Raw genomic sequence first — 18,961 nt, 5'->3', positions numbered from 1 at the left:
TGAACCGGCGTGGTTCAAACCCGGGCGCCGCCGGCGTGCTCCCTCGCCCCGATACGCAGACTAGCGTTTCCTCTTCGCCGTGACATCTGTCTGTCTTTGTCTGAGGCCGTGTTCAATTTTGGGGCCGCGTCCCTTTGAGTGAGTGCAGCATCGGCAGGAATATAGGACATTAAAGAAGAATGTGTCCGCTGCCGGCAGCACAGTCAATTCCCACAGCTCTCTGTCGTCACAGGCGACCGATTTGCTCTTGACAGGAAGGCTTTTGACAAGGGAGCTGCAGCAGGTTTTAATGGCGAAGGCCGTGCCGAGAATGTCCGTGAGGTCTGGGCCACTGCACTCTGTGTCATACGTGTTCGTGCGTGTTCATGCGTGTATGTCTTTGTACGGTCTTGGCCATGCTTGTGTGTATGGAATGCTAATGGTGTTAACTAAAAACCATTTTGTAAGTTTTTTTTTTTTTTTTTTTTTTGTATGTGAAATTATGAAACAAATGTGCTTGGACTTAAAAAAAGGCATTAAAAAATCTCAGTCTCTCGGGGTCTCGGAGAATAATGGAAAATTGCAGCAATTATATGGTATTGGTCACAACATTTTTCTGTCACGGTAATTCTGTGGGAGAAAATAAGACAACTTGGAGAGAAAGCAAGAAAAAATGCTCTTACTATACCAAAAAATTAACAGCTACTCCAGGCAATATAATCCTCTACGCAAGTGCCATATTATTTCATATAAAGCTGCAGTCATGCTGTATGACTTTATAGCTTTTTTTTTTTTGGTCTAGTACGCCATTGAAGTTTCCGGTGTTATTGTGTTTCAGCTCAGTCTTTCTCTGTATCTGTGGAATTTCTCGATGAAGCAGAACCCAAGGCTAGCGCACCCTGAAAGACCATGGACGTGTCGTTCGGCGACGGAAAATTACTCTATACCTTTTGAATTCAAAATGGTGCACGACCGTGCAAAGACTGCCACATACCTTCCAGCATAAGATGGCTGCCATGACTTGTTGGTAAACTAAACGGCGATTGGCAAAAGTCATGTATGTGGTCATGGGTCATCTTCCGGTTCTCTGCCGTGAAGACTAGGTGGACTTTGAGCTCACCTGGATGTGTGTTGAGACGGAGCGTTTTTGCTGGAGGAGTCTCTGTGTTTCCAAAGCCAGTGGGTTGTATGAGTGTTCTTATCTCTCCCACTTTGCACCCCATTCTGAGAAATCCTCTCCTGATCCCTAGCTCAGACTGGGCAGCGTCAATGATTTAGAGGCTCCTTGACATGGGTTGTCACGAGATGTTGCACTGCAAAAATGATTACAAGCTTGTAGTATGCAGTGGAATGCAGAAGATTAATGGATGATGAATATTTTTACTGATTAACTCTGTCTGCCCCATTTGTGGAAGTTGTTGTGAGAGTGCGTATGAGTACCACGCTTGTTTTAAAGGGCTGCCTAAGTTACTTCGTTACTCAAACGTTTGAGAACAGGTGTCACAATAGTCCCAGCAGTGACCATGGACTTTTACTCACCACTTCTTCAATCTTCAAGAGTGTGTCTGATGTTTGCTGGTTGTTTTTGTACTTGTTCGCTGGTAGATGGTCAGACATGCACTGAAGGTTGCTGGATACAGAAAACAGGGAACCGGTTCTGAAACCAAGAGCTAATTTGATTTTGAATGTATGGACATGTGTGTGTCATTCAGTTTGTCATATACCATCTCGGGTAAAGTCATCAGAGTGAATCATAATACCTTCCGTACAGAATAATTTATTATCCACTGATAGGTTCATTTTTAGACAAATGCTCATACTTCATAGAGTAATACTGGTTAGAAGATATGTATGAGTGCTGTTCCTACAGGTGGAGAAATCCGATCTGAGGAGACCTATTAATGCAATGTTTTATTTAATAGATTAAGGGAGAAATCCGAAGAGTTTAAAAAGCCTGAGAGACCGAGAGAGAATCTTTGACAGTATTGTCAGTTATTGTGCTTAATGTACTTCAGTTAATCAACCACCCCTATGGGATTGTATTTATATGATTAATTCCTGCACTGAACTGCTGCTTTTTTTCTTTGTTTGTTTGTTTTCCTTTCAGCAGTAGTGTTTGCATGAAGATGAGGTGTCTGTGTGCGGGTGTTTGTGAATGTGAGCGGGTGTGTGCAGCCCTGCTGTGGAATGACGGGGGCGAGAGAGCGATGACGTGCTATTGACAAATGATGAACATGTGAGCATTATAAGCTTTACTTTGCTGAGCAGTTTTAATGAAGGCAGCTGCAGAACATTTGCCATGATGTTTCCCTCTCTATTAGCAGAATAGGCCATTGTGATGTCATTGTGGTGCCATTGTGATGTCATTGTGGTGCCATTGTGATGTCATTGCTCCATAATCAAGGAGTCTGCTTTGGAGATCCTGTTGACATGTGCGCTCACTGTCCACTCCCTGAGCTGCACTGCTAAACTACAGATATAATGCCACAAGCAAAAATAGTCTTAAGCATGCCTCTGAGAGGATTGGCGTCACGGTGCTGAAGTCATGTTGTTATGGAGAACAGTAGTAGTATTCCATTTCACTGTTTTATTACTTCTTGGGAGATATAGCTAGTATCATAGGATTACACATGGAGCCAGTAAACTCGACGTCAGTGCAAGGCCCGTGTTCTATGATGATTTTCAGAGGCAACGATTCCTCGTACCCTATTTATATTCACACTGCGTTCAGAAGAATACAAACATGCAAAAAGACCAGCTGCTGAAAATTAGCCACATTCTGTCATTGTCTTTCTCTGTCTCTCTGTTTGATACACACACACACACACACACACACACACACACACACACACACACACACACACACACACACACACACACACACACACATGCGTGCGTGCACACAAATGAACACACAACCAAACCTGTTGATTTCCATTCCATGTAAGCCCCTTTTACAACCTTTCCCCATGGAGGGCCTGGGCAACACACTCTGCCACACCGTTTATTAATAACCCGGCTGAACACATGTTGGGAAATAATTTGTGGGCCCCCGGCGCCCAGCGTTCCGCGTGAGTATGTGCGTTACGGGTCGGAATGAAGGAAGCGCGACCCTGCAGTCAGCAGCGGAATAATGCCCCCGCTCCAGTACCTCAAGGACGGTCCGAGGGAAGAAAAACTGCCCTTCCCAGTACACATGCATGCACAAGAGGGAGGGAGGGAGGGAGGGAGGGAGAGAGGGAGGGAGAGAGAGAGAGAGGGAGGGAGAGAGAGAGAGAGAGAGAGATGTGCAAAGGGAGGCTGAGGGGGAGAAGGAGGGAGGGAGGGAGAGAGGCGGGGGGAGAGAGTGAGAGAGGGATAGGGAGAGAAAGGTGGAGAGAGAAAGAAAGAGAGGGAGAAGGAGGGCAGAGAGGGAGGGGAGAAGGAGAGGGGAGCAGAAAGGGAGAGAGAGAACAGAGAAAAAGTGAGGGAGGGAGTGAGCAAGAAAGGAAGAGAGAGGTAAAGGGGAGAGGGTGCGTGTATAAGGACAGACATGGTGGTAAAGCCACTGTCTTGGGCAGCAGGTGTCATGTCAAGAGGCACGTTTGATTCTTGCTGCTTTTCCTCAGGAGGTCTGAGGTTATTGTGGGAGTAGAGCAGAGATTGAACTGGCATTCAAAGCAGCCGACACTACATGCGATGTCCCCGTCAGCCAGCGTGGACACCTCGTCCACACGCCCGCCTTATCGGACAGAGACGCCGCTCGTAATTGTGCCGCCGCTGAAGACTGCGCAGCAAAATTGGCCCTTATCAGATTTAATGATGTGGAGATGAGATGTCTGGTGCTGCTGTTGTCTGGTTTGTCACTTTGATAATGAATTACGCCACACGTGGCACGTCTTTCTCCGTCAGCCCCGACACCTCATCTTCACGCCATTCCTTCTCTTTTTTCTCGTCTCGTGTCAACTTTGACACGCCACAGCTGAGCCATTCTTGGAATGCCTCTCAGTACACATCAGCTACGGTGACCCATGACACAACATATCAAGCGGCTGTCTTCAAACCCAGGCTTGGGTGGGGGTGGGGGGTGGGGGTGGGGGTGGGGCGAGGTGAGGGGGCCGTAGACGAGCCCGGAGTTTGTCTCACCCCAGAAAAAGCGAGACAGAAGCAGAAGGACTCCTTGTACTGTGGGCCTGCCGTTGGGGAATCAGGGCCAGGCAGCCTGCGCATGGAGATGAAGTCATTAGCCCAGGGCTTCCTGCACCCCCCACACCCGCTTGGTCCCCCAGTGTTGCGTTACAACCGCGCTAATCTTTCAACTCATTCCTCCACACTGGGTGGCAATTTCATCCAGACTCCATCCTTCTTATTTATCTCCCTCACTTGGAGAGCGTTCATTTGCCATTCCAACTGAAGCAGTCATCTTGCAGCAGCCCATTTCATCTGAGTGAAGTTCCCTCCACACACACACACATGCACACGCACCCAATCTCACTGACTTTCTCTCCCCCACACACACACTCTCGCGCTGTTTTTCTCCTGACTGTTCCTCAAAGCTTACAGAAAGTCGTCCAGACGAAGTAGGGTGGTTGGGAGGAAGAGAGAGTCTGAAAGAGTGTAGGTGGGTGTTGGCTCGGTCTGGTCAAAAAGTGCCCCCCCCAGCGTCCTGCCCCACCATGCGTGGGCGGAGCACATACCTGAGGGACGAGCCACTCTGACAGCAGCTCTCCTCCCTTTCTGCCTCCTTCACCCTGTGTGGGAGTCGGTCTCCCAGGAGGTCCACAGCCCAATTCAAAACTTCCACCAGCAGCAGAATCCTAATCCACGGATCATCCCCATCCCTGGATGCCAGGCGTGCAGCAGACCCGGAAGAGAAGCCCCACAGGACGGGACGCGTGCGGTCGAGGGTGCATTGGTCTGGTTCGGGGGGAACCAACGGAGCAGCCCACCCCCCCATCCCGCCAAGGCGGGGTGCGTTCGAGCCTGGATCGAGCCAGAAAAGCAGCGGGCTTTTGTCTCAGAACAACTCCTTGCGGGCACGTGTGTTGTCGGAGAGCGCCGGATACCTGCCCTGCGTCAGCACGCTCTTTTCTCTCACACACACTTAATCCCTGGAGGAATTTGGCTTCAAAACCGCGCTAATCTTATTTCATATCTAAGGGAAATGCACGATCCAGACAGGCCTCCAAGCTAACGCATGAAAGGCAATTAGACATTTGATCGGTTTGATTGTTTTGTTTCTCAGTTTTCCTGGAGCACCACACAGTTAACCTTTGTTTATAGAGGCGTGCGTCTGACAGAGAGCCGTGCGTCTGACTGAGGGCCGTGCGTCTTACGGAGAGCCGTGCGTCTGAGAGGTGCTGTGCTGTAGCTCGGTAGCTCAGTGTTTATATGCTGAGTGAGAGAACACTGCAGGCGTTTTATCTTTTCGTTGAACAGAGGAATGTTGAAAACAGCTGGGGGAGGTGTTGTGACTGTTGGAGAACTGCTCGCCCACCACCTCCCGCCCAGGCCCCTCCCACACAGGCCCCTCCCACCCAGGTCCCTCCTGAACAGGCCCCTCCCATCCAGGCCCCCCCATCCCTGTTTGTACGTTCCTCTGGAAGCTGAATGTTTTTTTTTTCAATAGGAATGAAACTGGCTAATCCGTCTGGCTCCCGACGAGCCCCACCCCTACACACAAACACATGCACACGCACACCACACACATTCAGCTCACACCACACACACAACTTCAACTTCATCAAGGCCACACTAAATAACACAGAAGCAGTAAACCGGGCAAAAGGGTTGTTTAAGCAGATGCCAAGAGGCTGTCGGAGGCAGTCAGAGGCAGTCAGAGAGGCAGTATTTAACAATAATGCTCCCTGACAGACATGTTGGCAGCTTTCTGTTCTCAGCATGGTTGTCGTAACTCCAGTATGAAGGTTTGATATATTGGTATTTTTGTGGCTACTGACTGAAGTAAGATGATGTATTGGCCTGGGCACTTGCTATAGATTTTGCTGGTTATGGTCATTGCTTTGCGAGCTTTTTTGGATAAGATACAGAATGAGAAGAAATGAAAAATAGATAATAACACATCCTGGTGCCAAACATAACTAATGACTTGCAAACAGCGCTCCTTAAGTGGTGTGTAAGTGAAGTTTGTGTGTAACTGCGTGTGGATCCTCCAGGAAGTCTAGCCTGTCTGACGTCCTGCCTTGTCTGTTGGACGCCAGGCTGTTTGGGGGCGAGCATTCGTTCTCTTTCTTCATCTGCCTGTTTTTGGTGTGTGATGTACGTGGCAACAGGACAGCACGGGGTGAAGGAATCTCCTCTGAATCTCAGACTCTCTCCTCATTGGGATCAGGTCTCCACGGCACCTTCACACTCGCACGCTACAGCGAGGACATTAGCATGATTGTGCGTGAAGCGTGCTTGCCGTGGGGGGAAAAAAGGAATAAATCCACTAACTGTGTGTGCGTGTGTGTTTGTGTTGTGTTTAAGCAGAGCTCCCTGGATGTCTGTATGCAGATCTCCAGGATGAGAGCGCTCTGACAATGAGGGTGCATTATTCATGTCCACTCCTACATCTGCCTGCTGGAGCTCACAGCACACTGATCTCTAGCTGGCTGGGTCAGGGAGGCGCTGCTCGCCCTCACGCTGCCTCTTCTTATTGTGCTTTTTGACTATGTGTTCTGCTCTATCTGGCTCTCTCTGTGTTCTGCTCTGTCTGGCTCTCTCTGTGTTCTGCTCTGTCTGGCTCTCTCTGTGTTCTGCTCTGTCTGGCTCTGTGTTCTGCTCTATCTGGCTCTCTCTGTGTTCTGCTCTGTCTGGCTCTGTGTTCTGCTCTGTCTGGCTCTCTTTGTGTTCTGCTCTATCTGGCTCTGTGTTCTGCTCTATCTGGCTCTGTGTTCTGCTCTGTCTGGCTCTCTCTGTGTTCTGCTCTATCTGGCTCTCTCTGTGTTCTGCTCTGTCTGGCTCTCTCTGTGTTCTGCTCTGTCTGGCTCTCTCTGTGTTCTGCTCTAGCTGGCTCTCTCTGTGTTCTGCTCTGTCTGGCTCTCTCTGTGTTCTGCTCTAGCTGGCTCTCTCTGTGTTCTGCTCTGTCTGGCTCTCTCTGTGTTCTGCTCTATCTGGCTCTGTGTTCTGCTCTATCTGGCTCTGTGTTCTGCTCTGTCTGGCTCTCTCTGTGTTCTGCTCTGTCTGGCTCTCTCTGTGTTCTGCTCTGTCTGGCTCTCTCTGTGCTCTGCTCTATCTGGCTCTCTCTGTGTTCTGCTCTGTCTGGCTCTCTCTGTGTTCTGCTCTGTCTGGCTCTCTCTGTGTTCTGCTCTGTCTGGCTCTCTCTGTGTTCTGCTCTGTCTGGCTCTCTCTGTGTTCTGCTCTGTCGGTTTCTGCCTGAGTTCTGCTCTGCTTTTCTTTCTGCGGCTCCCTGACTTCACCACTCAGCGCGTCTCTCCTCTCTCGTTTTGTCCAGTGTAATGGCTCTTTTGCTTTTCCTTTCAGTCTTTCTCTCCCTCTACTGTCTCTATTTCCCTCTCTCACTGCCATGTATCACATACAACAGTAAACACAACTACAGCATTAGCCTGGGAAGGCCTAGCCGTGCCTGCTCCTGCAGTGGAAGGCGTGTCCCTGCACATAGCCCCGCCCCCTCCCCATTATCTACCAGGACATCACAGGCTGTACTGCCACTCTTCAGCAGGGACGGCTATCAGCAGGGAGGCCTTCTCAGCGTACATCCATTTTGTATGTTTCTATGTTTCACCTAACCAAACCTTTATTTTTTCTACACATTTGCTCTCGAGATTTGCTACTCCTGTATTCTAAAACGTGGAGAACGGAGATTGACCCATTTAGAAGCCTGGCTGTCAGTGTCTTTTGTAGCAGAATAGCTCATTCTACAGTGGTAAGTGCCACTTAGTGGAAGAGTTTGTTCTTGGTGGTGATCTGAACAGCGCTGTCCTCAGCAGTGCCTTTCCCCCCAAACCGGTAACACTCACTAAAGTGGCCTTATCTCCAAACCGGATATTACCGGATATTGAATCATCGTGCATCTTTGGAACATCAGGAGGAACTCTGTAGCTACTTGGTCTTTGTTCTATCATCTGTGCGGAGGAGAGCTGTCAGCATGGAGGCTGTGTAAGGACAGCAGTGGGCCAGTAAATCACCTCTCCGCAGGCTGAGGGAGAGAGAGAGTGCTTTGCCGATGGCTCTAATGAGAGTCCGCCGCTGAGAAGCGGTCTCCCGGTCTTCGGCGCCTGCCGTGCTGGGCCCTCGGCCAGAGGAGGACTGGAGCTGAATCACACTGGCTCAGTGGAGAGCAGGTCGGAGGTAGAGGCAGGTGCCATCAGCACAGCCTGGCTGAGGCTCCAGAGGCAGGAGATGGAGGTTCTTGATGGAGCTTTAATGTCGTCTGGTTATTATTATGCAGCGACTTCCATTAAAGGTGATTTTTTTTTTCTTTTTATTCGTCAAAGAAGCTGCATGATTTCCCTATATGCTCAACAGGTGTGTTTCTCGCTGTGGTTCCCATTAAAGAATGTGGCCTGATTAAAACCAGCTCGAGCCCACTAATGATGGATATTTTTATATAATTATACATGTGTGGGTGGTGGGGGGTGTGAGTGTGTTTTATATCATTCATAATGAAACTAGCCAGGCCTTTGCTATAAACAGACATGATGAAATATGATGAAATTGTTCTAAACAACAGTTTAGCTCTGCAACATTCCCATGACCTCCACCAAGGTCTCTCATCTGCACACACATGGAGACGCTGAGCAAACCATTGCTGACTTATTGCTGATGCAAATCTTCTATCAGCTGCGGTTCCTGTGGTGAATGTGTGCTTGAATGAGTTATGAAGGGGCAGTCCATCATTGTCTAATGATTCTGTGTTCAGCAAAGATCTTGCTGTTGCCCACTCTGTTTTGTGTGCCCCCCCCCCCCCCCCTTTCACTCTCTGCTAGTGCTCAAGACATCCCTTTGAAAAACAGCATCCAATGAAGGAGCTGGTGTGAGTGGGTGGGGGTGGGGGGGGTGAGTTTCCCCACTTCAGGGGCAAGCTAGTACACTTGAAGTTGGTTGCCAGAGAAACTAGTGATGAGGAGAAGAAGGTTGCCTTAGTGACAAGGGGTCAGTCGGAATGAGATTTGCTAGCACGGTTGCAGAACTCTCTCTGGCATCTTCCACACACCAGCCCCGGTGTTCGGTTCACTGGCATGTAAAATTGACACGGACATGTCAAACACACACACCAGCCTCCTCTGAGGTCTTCGGGAATGGTCTTCTCTGCAGCGTTTACTCGAGCGTTTTCTGGAAAACTATGGCCTTGACTCGTTTGAGTCATCACTTAACGCAGATGCATGCAATAATCGTTAGGCTAGATTTTCCAGTGCACAAGGTAGTCAGCTGTATTAAGGCGATGGTTTTCCAAAATCCATCAGAGGTAGCTTAATAAATCAGGTTTTACAGTGTTGTATACAGGCGATGATCACTCATTGGAGACCATCAGTCCTTACCAAGCGTAGCGAATTCCCTGCGTTGGTCGCAGTTGCTCTAAGTGTTTTTACCATAAATGCTACCATGCAATGCCGTAATTTCTTTGAGGCTCTCTAGTGCCATGTTTGTTGGAGTGTGTGTGTGTGTGTGTGTGTGTGTGTGTGTGTGTGTGTGTGTGTGTGTGTGAGAGAGAGAGAGAGAGAGAGAGAGAGAGAGAGAGAGAGAGAGAGAGAGAGAGAGAGAGAGAGAGAGAGCGCGCTCTCTGACAGACCAGATTAGCAGGGATGTTAATGAGTCAGTGGAGGGCTGTTTTTGGGCTGGCCTGTTTTCATCTCCTCTGTCTCCACGGTTACCCTCCTACCTTCGGCGCGTCTCCGTGCCGTGCCCCTCCCAGCTGGAATGCAAGGAGGAGGAGTGGGGAGGAGTGGGGGCCAGGCCGCCCCAGCCCACGGGAGTCGTGTTTCACAGCGGTGAGCTGGGGAAGGCCGTCAGTGCCTCTCTCAGCACGTCATTTTGACCAGAAGAAAAAAGTGTTGTCTGCCTCAAATCATTATTTACTTAGAGCCATTACTCGCTCTGGGCGCTGAAGTCCTGTATAAACTTGTTTCTTGTCGTGTTTTTCCTTTTTTCCCTTTTGTGTTGATGAATATTCACTGAATGTCCTTGTTTTAGGTTTTCTTTATCTAGACCGTTAATGTTGTGACAGCGAAACAGATGGCCAAGATTACAGCTAGTGTGTTTGTGAAGGTTTGAATGGCACATTGTAAATTAGGATCATATGATAAAATAACCTCTTTCCGACTGCTTGTGGTCTTTTTGTGAATTGCCTGCATATACAGAAGCTGAGGCTGAACAACAGAAACAGCATGCATTTGTGTCTGGGGTTATTCTGTGGGGGCCTCTCACTGTCTCACTCTCTCTCTCTGTCTCACTCTCTCACTCTGTCTCACTCTGTAGTTCTAGTTTGTCTCTTGTTTTCATTCTCTCCCTCGCTCTCCCCCTCTCTTCTCAATAAGGATCATGTAGTTGTGCTGCAGAACATCAAATAACGAGTTCACTGTACTGAACCAACCCGACGCTCCCGGGCAGAACCTCGGCCCGATCTGGGTCTGCTTCCAGACGTTGAGTGCAGCAGCTTTGGCGTTGCCCCAGGAAGCTTGTCGGAACCGGGTCTGTGCGGGGCGTCGGCGTCATCTGCCTGGTCGGTAGAGTCCAGGCTCGCATGTGTCCGGGCTTTGTTACCTCGCGAGACGTCAGGGTTCCTCCTGGCTGGAGGCGAAGGGAGCCGGGGGGAGACTTGCCTCCTCCTGCATGGGAGCTCTGCATAACGAGCTCCTTGTTGTGGAGCTGGGATGACGGCCACGGCTCTCCTGTGATTGGCAGTGAGCAGCTGTGATCATTTAAAAAGAAAGAGAGCGGAGGGGGAGGGGGGAGGGGGAGAAGGGGGAGTGGCTTGTGCAGGAAAGCTACTTCACGAGTGTGGTTCAATGCACTGTTCTCTACTGGGCCACTTTTCCATCCATGTGCCATTAACGGGCCTGAATCACTTCGGCGTCCCCGTGCCAAAAATGACCCAGGCATAGTGCCTCCATGTCATTGTATACTTACTGGGGTGTTCGTATTCCCGCTGTCCTTAAGCCCATGCTCCGCTCGCCCACCAAATAAATGAGGGGAAATAAGAGCTCAGGACATTACCCACAATCCTTCAGTGGTAAACAGGCAAAGGAAGAGCTGCAGGTATAATGTGTTGAGAGGCTCTTGCAGGTCAGTACCAGGGCCTGTCTACCATGTACAGGAACAAATTGATCAAATTGATTAAAAGTCTTTCCATGGTAGTGCATCAGCAAGAAATGGAACATACAAAGAGCAGGTGCTGGTTATGTCTGACGCAGGCGTGGATGGGTGTTTTAGTGCAGTGGCAGAGAACATTAAGGCGGGTTTTGTCGGGCAGAAAGAGCAGAAGGGAGAATGGTCTGAGAGCTTTCTGGCAGGAGGAGTGCTGAGAAAAAGACTTTTGCCATTACCATAGATGCTCATTTGAGTCTCAAAAGAATCCATTCCATGCACGCTCAGTCGTTCAAACGCAGACAAGCTTACTATTACCATTTCGTCTGAGGGGAAAAAATGGTGGTCGTAGAGTTCGTTAATTTTCTGCCAGGGACAATGCCAGAGTTTCCAACAAAAAAAACTATTTTTTTTTTCTTCAGATTATATACTCCTTCACATTATAGGAGTTAAACTGTTTTAACACATTTTTGAACATTACTACAAATAATGTATATACGTATTTTTCATAACAAAAACAGACACTGTAGGTATATACTCATGGATGGATGGATGGATGGATGGATGGATGAACTCTGATCCAGGCTTCCTGGTATGGAGGAAAATAGCAAAATAGAATTCATTTTCTAGCCGATAGGGTCAACAAGGTCAAAGGGTCTACAGGACCTGCAAGTTTTATGCAGGTCCACTGTTTCCGGTAACAGTCCAAAGCTGCTGATGAAGGACTGATGGTAATGTGGAGATGGGTAACACCAAAACATATGAATTAGTGAGGCAGGAGCTTGTTAAACCCAGACTTTCTTAAACCTATCCTGATGTTAATGCTATTTGTAACAGGTGTATGTTCAGTGAGTGCAGTATCTGGATTGGATTAGATGGATATGACTGGATTAGATGTCTTGGCACATATTAATGAAATGTGTACTGTGAGAAGAATATCATCCCATAGACGATGTGTAATTTTCTTACTCCCATGATGTTTTAAAGTCTGAAGAGAGAGAATTTTCTCATACCTCATGTGGGCTGAGAAGGAAATTGGCAGCCTGAGTCCTGGACAATGTTAAGAACCAGCAAAGACAACAACAACAATAAAAGACGCCTTGGGATGTACAATTCGGCTGAAATGTGCTGGAAGGATGCAAATGTGCCTTCAAAATACAGTTCCTTAAATGAATTTATGCCGAGGTTTGACCACATGGAAAAAGCACCATCTGTTTGAGAGGGATGGAAGATTTTTAGATATAGGAGCCTGCAGTGAAAAGGTTTGCACTCTAAAGTAGCATCTAAATTGGTTTCAGCTTTTGAAAGTCATCTTAACTAAAATGCTTTTGTAGTATTTGGAGCAGTCCTGGAGACTGGAGATGTAAACCAGAGTAGCCAGACGGGATCTGCCTACAGGAAGACTCTTTGAACCTCAACTAAGCTGAGTCATTACACAGCTTATCTGGCAGCAGCCAATATCGAAATATATACGAAAACTGGATACGCAGTAATAGAAGATCCAATTTGGTAGGACCGTGCCTACCAAGTTCATTGGTGTCTGCAAGTATACTTTGAGTATTATTGGGTTCTTATTTAATTCTGAATAAATCCTGAGATAATGCTGTCGTGTTTTGGGATAAAGATAGGAATGTACTGAAATAGTAAGTAAAGGATATTAATTTAACCAACATTAACTTGACCAGCTGGAGATAAAGGGAGTAATAACCATCTTTCAGAGTTCTGCTGTATCATAGTGAGGAGAGGGGTAAAATTATACTCTGGGGACAAAAACTTTTAAATTTGTCAATGGCTTTTATTGTTATTAGATCCCCAAGTTAAAAAAAATAAAATTTTCCTTTAGACTTCTGAATGGGTACTGCAGAATTTAGAGGGAAGAGCTCACTCTTATTTAAAATTTAGAGGTTAGCCCCAACTGAGACCAGATCAGGGGCGCAGATGGCACTGGGGACGGGGGGGACATGTCCCCCCCAGATTTATATTGACCCCATCCGAAATCTAGCATCTAGGATATTAAGGATTTGGTCGTGAGGGTTGGATCGTGATGGTTAGGTTGTGAGGTTTAGGTCATGAGGGTGAGATCGTGAGGGTTAGAACGTAGAGCAGTAGTGAGGCGTGTGGTGATGAATGTGAACACTGTGTCCTTTAAAACAGGTAAAGTAGATCCAGTGGCTGTAATTCATTCTGACCGATGCAAAGTGTGGACATTGTGCGATATGTTGACACAAGCTATGAAAGTCTCGCGAAAGCCAAATTTCTCCAACATGCGCAATAGACAACCCCCACTCCACTAGCCCTCTCTGCACCTTTCAAAGCCGTTCCACGCGTCACTGGGGCCGGTGGGACGGGTGGCCACTCCTGTCTGTAGGCCCCGTTCGTGCGACACTCTTAAGATTTGAAGCGATTGTTCGTGAGCTCCTAGCAACTTCAGGTCGTTGTTCCTGCATCACCAGCTTTTAGTCTCACCTCCCATCATCCTCTGGGTTTTCCTTCAGCTCATCAAGGCTTTTCAGATGCAGCCTGCATTTACCACGAATTGAGCCTAATGCCATCCCTGTTCTCTGGTCTTCCTTGTCCCGAAAACATGACGAGCTCTCACGTAATGACACATAAACACGGCACTTAACCATGAGCAGATGTTTAAACAGAAGATGTCTTTTCACTCCTCTCTTTGTTTGGAGGCATTAAGCCCTCTTCTCTCTCTCTCTCTCTCTCTCTCGCTCTCTCTCTCTTTCTCACTCTCTCTCTCACTCTCTCTCTCACTCTCTCTCCCCCATATTCTTGCACTACCCTTCATTTGAGGTAATTACCCTCTCTTTCCTAGCAGAGGAGAATCTCCACTGAGGGCTCTGTTCTCTTCACACATCAGAAAGGAGTAATGGGCCATACTGCCTCAGCATAACAAATGCATTTCATACATTTAGATGCAATTGTCTTTTCGTTTTTTTTGCACAGCTAAATCCACGCAAGGAATTCGCACATGCCGTTCACACAGCATTTTACGAGCCCCCTGTGGTGATAAATTGTTATGAGCTCCATCTCGCCGATCTCATTCCATTCCGTCTCCAACTTCCAATCTGATTGGATGCTGAAGGCCCTTGAGGTGCGGTGACATCGCGTGGCCCCTGGCGGCTCTCTCGGGCCCCCAGCTGTGGGGCCAGCAGGCCCTCCTCATGGCTACACACGGGGCAGGAAGCACCGTGTTGTTCTCGCCGTGTTCCTCCACACAGCAGAGGGATGAAGATCGGATGGCGTTCATGCGCTGGCTCCGCCCACTGACATTTCCGTCCACCGAACGCTTTGGGTTTTCTTGCTTCTCATTGGCTCGTCCCATCCTGTTTGTCTTCATCCATCGCCCCTCTGTGACGGAAAGGTCAAACGCAGACGTCTGTGCATCGGATATGGAGGATGTGTTCATAAAGAAATGCACCTGGACCCCTGTGGAGGGAATGCCGGTGAATATGTCGGTGTGTGGCCGACTGGACCCTCCGCTTGCTGGAGGACATGAGGAAACTGGTGTTACGTTCCAGCCAGTGTGACAGGAAAGCAGCTGAGAAAGACCATAATTAAAAATACTGCCCTTATATACTGAGCAGTGTGAATACATACAAACATTTCTCCCCCTGCAATTTATACATACATACATACATATAAATGTTTAAACATGTTTTCATGCCTAATGATCCCTCCTGTATATGGTGATATGTTGTGCTCTTGAATATTTATTCCACTGCCTGTCAGTAAAGTCACTGCACCCATGTTCCTGTTAGTGCAATACTCGGCTGAGCAGTTTCTAGCACGCCAAAGCAAATTTTGCTACCTGACAAGGGCTGACGAATAAAGTGATTCCGATTCCAGTTCTGAATATGTTTAAACCACGTATGGCAGCCACAAGCAGACTCATGTGTTCTCTCTTTCTCTGTTTCTCTCTCTCTCTCTCTCTTTCTCCAGAGGAGAGGCCTGACTGTTCCAAGGCCAGGTGTGAGGTGCAGTTTTCCCCACGCTGCCCGGAGGACTCTGTGCTGATCGAGGGCTACGCCCCGCCGGGCGAGTGCTGCCCACTGCCCAGCCGCTGTGTGTGCAGCCCTGCCGGTTGCCTGCGGAAGGTGTGTCAGCCGGGCTACCTCAACATCCTGGTGTCTAAGGGCTCGGGCAAGCCGGGCGAGTGCTGCGACCTGTACGAGTGCAAACCAGGTAAGGGTGGCGGGCGAGGTGGGCGAGGCAGGTGGGCGAGCCGGGTGGGCGAGGCGGGCCCAATCGTGGTGCCCTCTAAGTCTCTGCTCACATTTAGGCGTATGATTAATCTGGTGAATTCCATTTGCTGGGCAGTGCTTACTTCTGCTGAGGTGTAGGAGAACAGGCTTTTGTCTTTGCAGCTGTGTGATTTTTGCATGTGCCGGATCCTCAGAGGGGAGTGACAGGTGTGTGTGTGTGTGTGTGTGTGTGTGTGTGTGTGTGTGTGTGTGTGTGTGTGTGTGTGTGTGTGTGTGTGTTTGAGTCTGCTCTTGACCCTGACCCTGTCGGCCATGCACTACGTGTTTAAATGTCACCAGGAGGCTGTGAGCATGCGATCACACACACGCCATGTATGGAACTGTCTGACGGTTTGATGGAAAGTGTTTGAGAAGTGTTTTGTGATTAAGCTTGTGTGTGTGTGTGTGTGTGTGTGTGTGTTTGGGGAGGACAGTGTTCAGTGTAGACTGCAGCACGGTGGAATGTCCTCCTGTCCAGCCCCTGCAGTGTCCAGCAGACAGCTACGAGACACAGGTCAGGCTGACGGCAGATGGGTGCTGCACACTGCCCACTAGGTGAGAACACCGTATACACACACACACACACACACACACACACACACACACACACACAGACACACACACACACACACACACACACACACACACACACACACACACACACACACACACAGCACTAAGGCAGGCCCATGATCCTGTAGGCTCCATTAGGCCTGTGTGTGAGTCTGGCTTTAGTGCACTTTTTGCCTTTTATTTACTGGGTTTATAGTGTTTATCAGAAATCACCACTGCACACATGAAAGCATGGGTGCACCTGAAAGACTGTAATACCTTTGATGTGATTGGGCAGCTGATGGATGACATCAGCAATGTCACATAAACATGCTGAGTAGCAAGTCTCTTCCTCTCCTTCTATTTCTGTCTATCTTCTCCTGCTATATTCTTTACGTTACTCTCTCTCTCTCTCTCTCTCTCTCTCTCTCTCTCTCTCTCTCTCTCTCTCTCTCTCTCTCTCTCTCTCTCTCTCAGGTGTGAGTGTTTGCCTGTTGCCTGCACCTTCCCACAGTGCTCGGAGGAGACATTCCCACACCTGGTGTCTCGTGGCAACGGCACGCCAGGGAGATGCTGTGACGTTTTCGAGTGTGTGAACGGTAAGTCTCAGTGCGTATCGCATGCATTTGGGGGGGGGGGGGGGGGGGGGGTTGGGTAGGACTGTGGGTGTATGAGCCCCACACGGGTGTGCAGGAGGGTTCACCGTCCAGCTCGTGACAGCATGACAGGAAACAAAGGGTCACTGCTTCACCCCCCCCGAGTGAAAGGTGAGTGTCCGTGCTCTTGCCGCTGTGTTTGCACAGACAACAGTGAAGAGAGCTGAACACCCAGACTAAGCAAATCCATCAAATGCATAAAGGTGGCGGCAGACGTCAGTCTGGAACAGATGTTGTATGTTCTGCTTATTGATTTGTTTGTTTGTTTTGGAGGAAAACGCATCGCTGCTCTGTTCCTAAATGCCTGGCTGTATTTAGAATAAAATCTGGCCAGTAGCAGGATTAACTGGAGAAAAATACCACAGTTTGAACTTGAAGCGAACCTCTGGTGGAGCGCTGTTTAACCCAGGAAGACAGGAAGTGACTTTGTTTAGTGGTTGCTGGAAATGGGCTTGTGTAGCCTATTACTCGGTCTCTGCTGTTTTCTGAAGTTAGGTGTTGGGGGGTGATAAGGGTGTGTTGAGGAGATTGTTAGTGCAGTGTGTGAGGATGGGCAACTCACAGAGAGACAGACGCTGTAGGAGCTGGAGGAGGATCACACACACACGTACACACACGCACGTACACACACACACACACACACATGCACGTACACACACACACACACACACACACACACACACGTACACACACGCACGTACACACACGTGCGCGCACACAAACGCAAGCGTACACACACACACACACGTACGCACACGTACACACACACGCACGTACACACAAGCACATACACACACACACACGCACACACAAACGCAAGCGTACACATACTCGCACATCAATAAAGCCTTGGTCTCAGTGACAGGAACGAGAAATGGACAGATTGAGAGAGAGAGAGAGAGAGAGAGAGAGAGATGGAGGGAGGAGAGAAAAAGAGGGAGAGATAGGGAGGCAAGTAACGGAACCAGAGAAGGAGGAAGGGATGAGAGAAGTGTGATGGAACACATCTCTGAGACGAGAAGAAGACGAGAAGGAGACGGTGGGAGACGCATCTCGAAGAAGTCAGAGAAAATTATCGTCGAATCAAAGTGAAATCTCCAACACGTCACGGCCGCGCTGGGGAGCTGGTGTCCTGGGGGGCTCGTACACCAGCACGGGGAGCTACAGTCCGAAAGTCCGACCAGTGCATAGGGGAACTAAAGCCTCATAGTGGCACGCGGAGAAAAAGACGCATGCGGAAATGTTTACAGTCCCCCCTACGGGCATTTTCTTTCTTTCCTGTTGATCCCATAGTAACGCCCATGGCACATTCTGCATGAGAGAGCGGATGAGGGAGAGGAAGACGTTGTAGTAAATGTGTTCTGCATCTGATGCCTGGCAGATAAGATATGGATGGAACAGCCATCAGCACACATCAGCTCACACGTGTGCTCATGGAAATACACACACATACACACACACGCACGTGCAGGCACACGCAGAGACACACACTCACACACGCAACACCATGAGCAAAACATCTGCAGGAGCTGGCGAAGCTGGCGGCGTGTCATCTCTGCAGTGTGCTTGAAACGGTCTGAGCTCAACAGCTGATTAGAGAACAAAGAGGCAGGACCGGTGCGGCCCAAAAAGAGAAAGGCTCACTGATTGAGCATCTGGCCACGGTGGCTGTCCAGCCTCAAGCTGCTCTTAATATTCCGGGGGGGGGCTCGTGTTCATGGGCGAGATATGAATATACTTTGTCGCCCGTCACGTGGGCAAGTGTATGAAACAAGAGAGCGTGTTGTTCGTGGGGACCACAGGGCACGGGACAGTTGTTTGTTAACCCCAGAATCTGTATAAGATCCGGTTAAGAGACATCTCACTGCAGCCTTCCTTTAGTGTCATGGTCCACAAGGTGGTGTGGTGGTGGAGTTGTGTAGTGGTGGTGGTGTGGGGGTGGGTGCGGAGATGTGGAGTGGTGGGTTGTGGAGTGTTATGGAAGTGGTGGTGGTGGAGTTGTGAAGTGTTGTGGAGGTGGAGATGTGGTGGTAGAGGTGGAGATTTGGAGTGGTGGTGGGGGTGGAGGTGGTGGTGAGGGTCATTTCTCCCAGGCTCCAGCAGTAGGGGTGGGATGGTGGTGTGGACAGCAGACCCTCCGCCCCCTCAGGCCCACTGAATCTTCCACACCATCTCCAAACAAACCACCGGCTAGAGGATTTCATTGTCGACAGATGTTTGCCCGAGTGTTGTCATGCCTACACACACACAAACACACACACAAACACACACACA

At 49.1% G+C, this 18,961-nt stretch overlaps 1 protein-coding gene across 1 annotated transcript in view; it reads left to right on the top strand.

The window, feature by feature from the left end:
• Window positions 1-18,961, top strand: part of crim1 (cysteine rich transmembrane BMP regulator 1 (chordin-like)) — a 56,206-nt gene that overhangs the window by 18,146 nt on the left and 19,099 nt on the right. Inside the window, 3 exon segments of the mRNA XM_076977868.1 lie at window positions 15,178-15,420; window positions 15,914-16,034; window positions 16,509-16,630. Of these exon segments, the coding sequence (XP_076833983.1) occupies window positions 15,178-15,420; window positions 15,914-16,034; window positions 16,509-16,630 (486 nt within the window).

The sequence above is a fragment of the Brachyhypopomus gauderio genome, chromosome 17 (genome assembly GCF_052324685.1).
Source record: "Brachyhypopomus gauderio isolate BG-103 chromosome 17, BGAUD_0.2, whole genome shotgun sequence".
Taxonomy (NCBI): Eukaryota; Metazoa; Chordata; class Actinopteri; order Gymnotiformes; family Hypopomidae; genus Brachyhypopomus; species Brachyhypopomus gauderio.
This window is presented reverse-complemented; position numbering and strand designations above follow the sequence as displayed.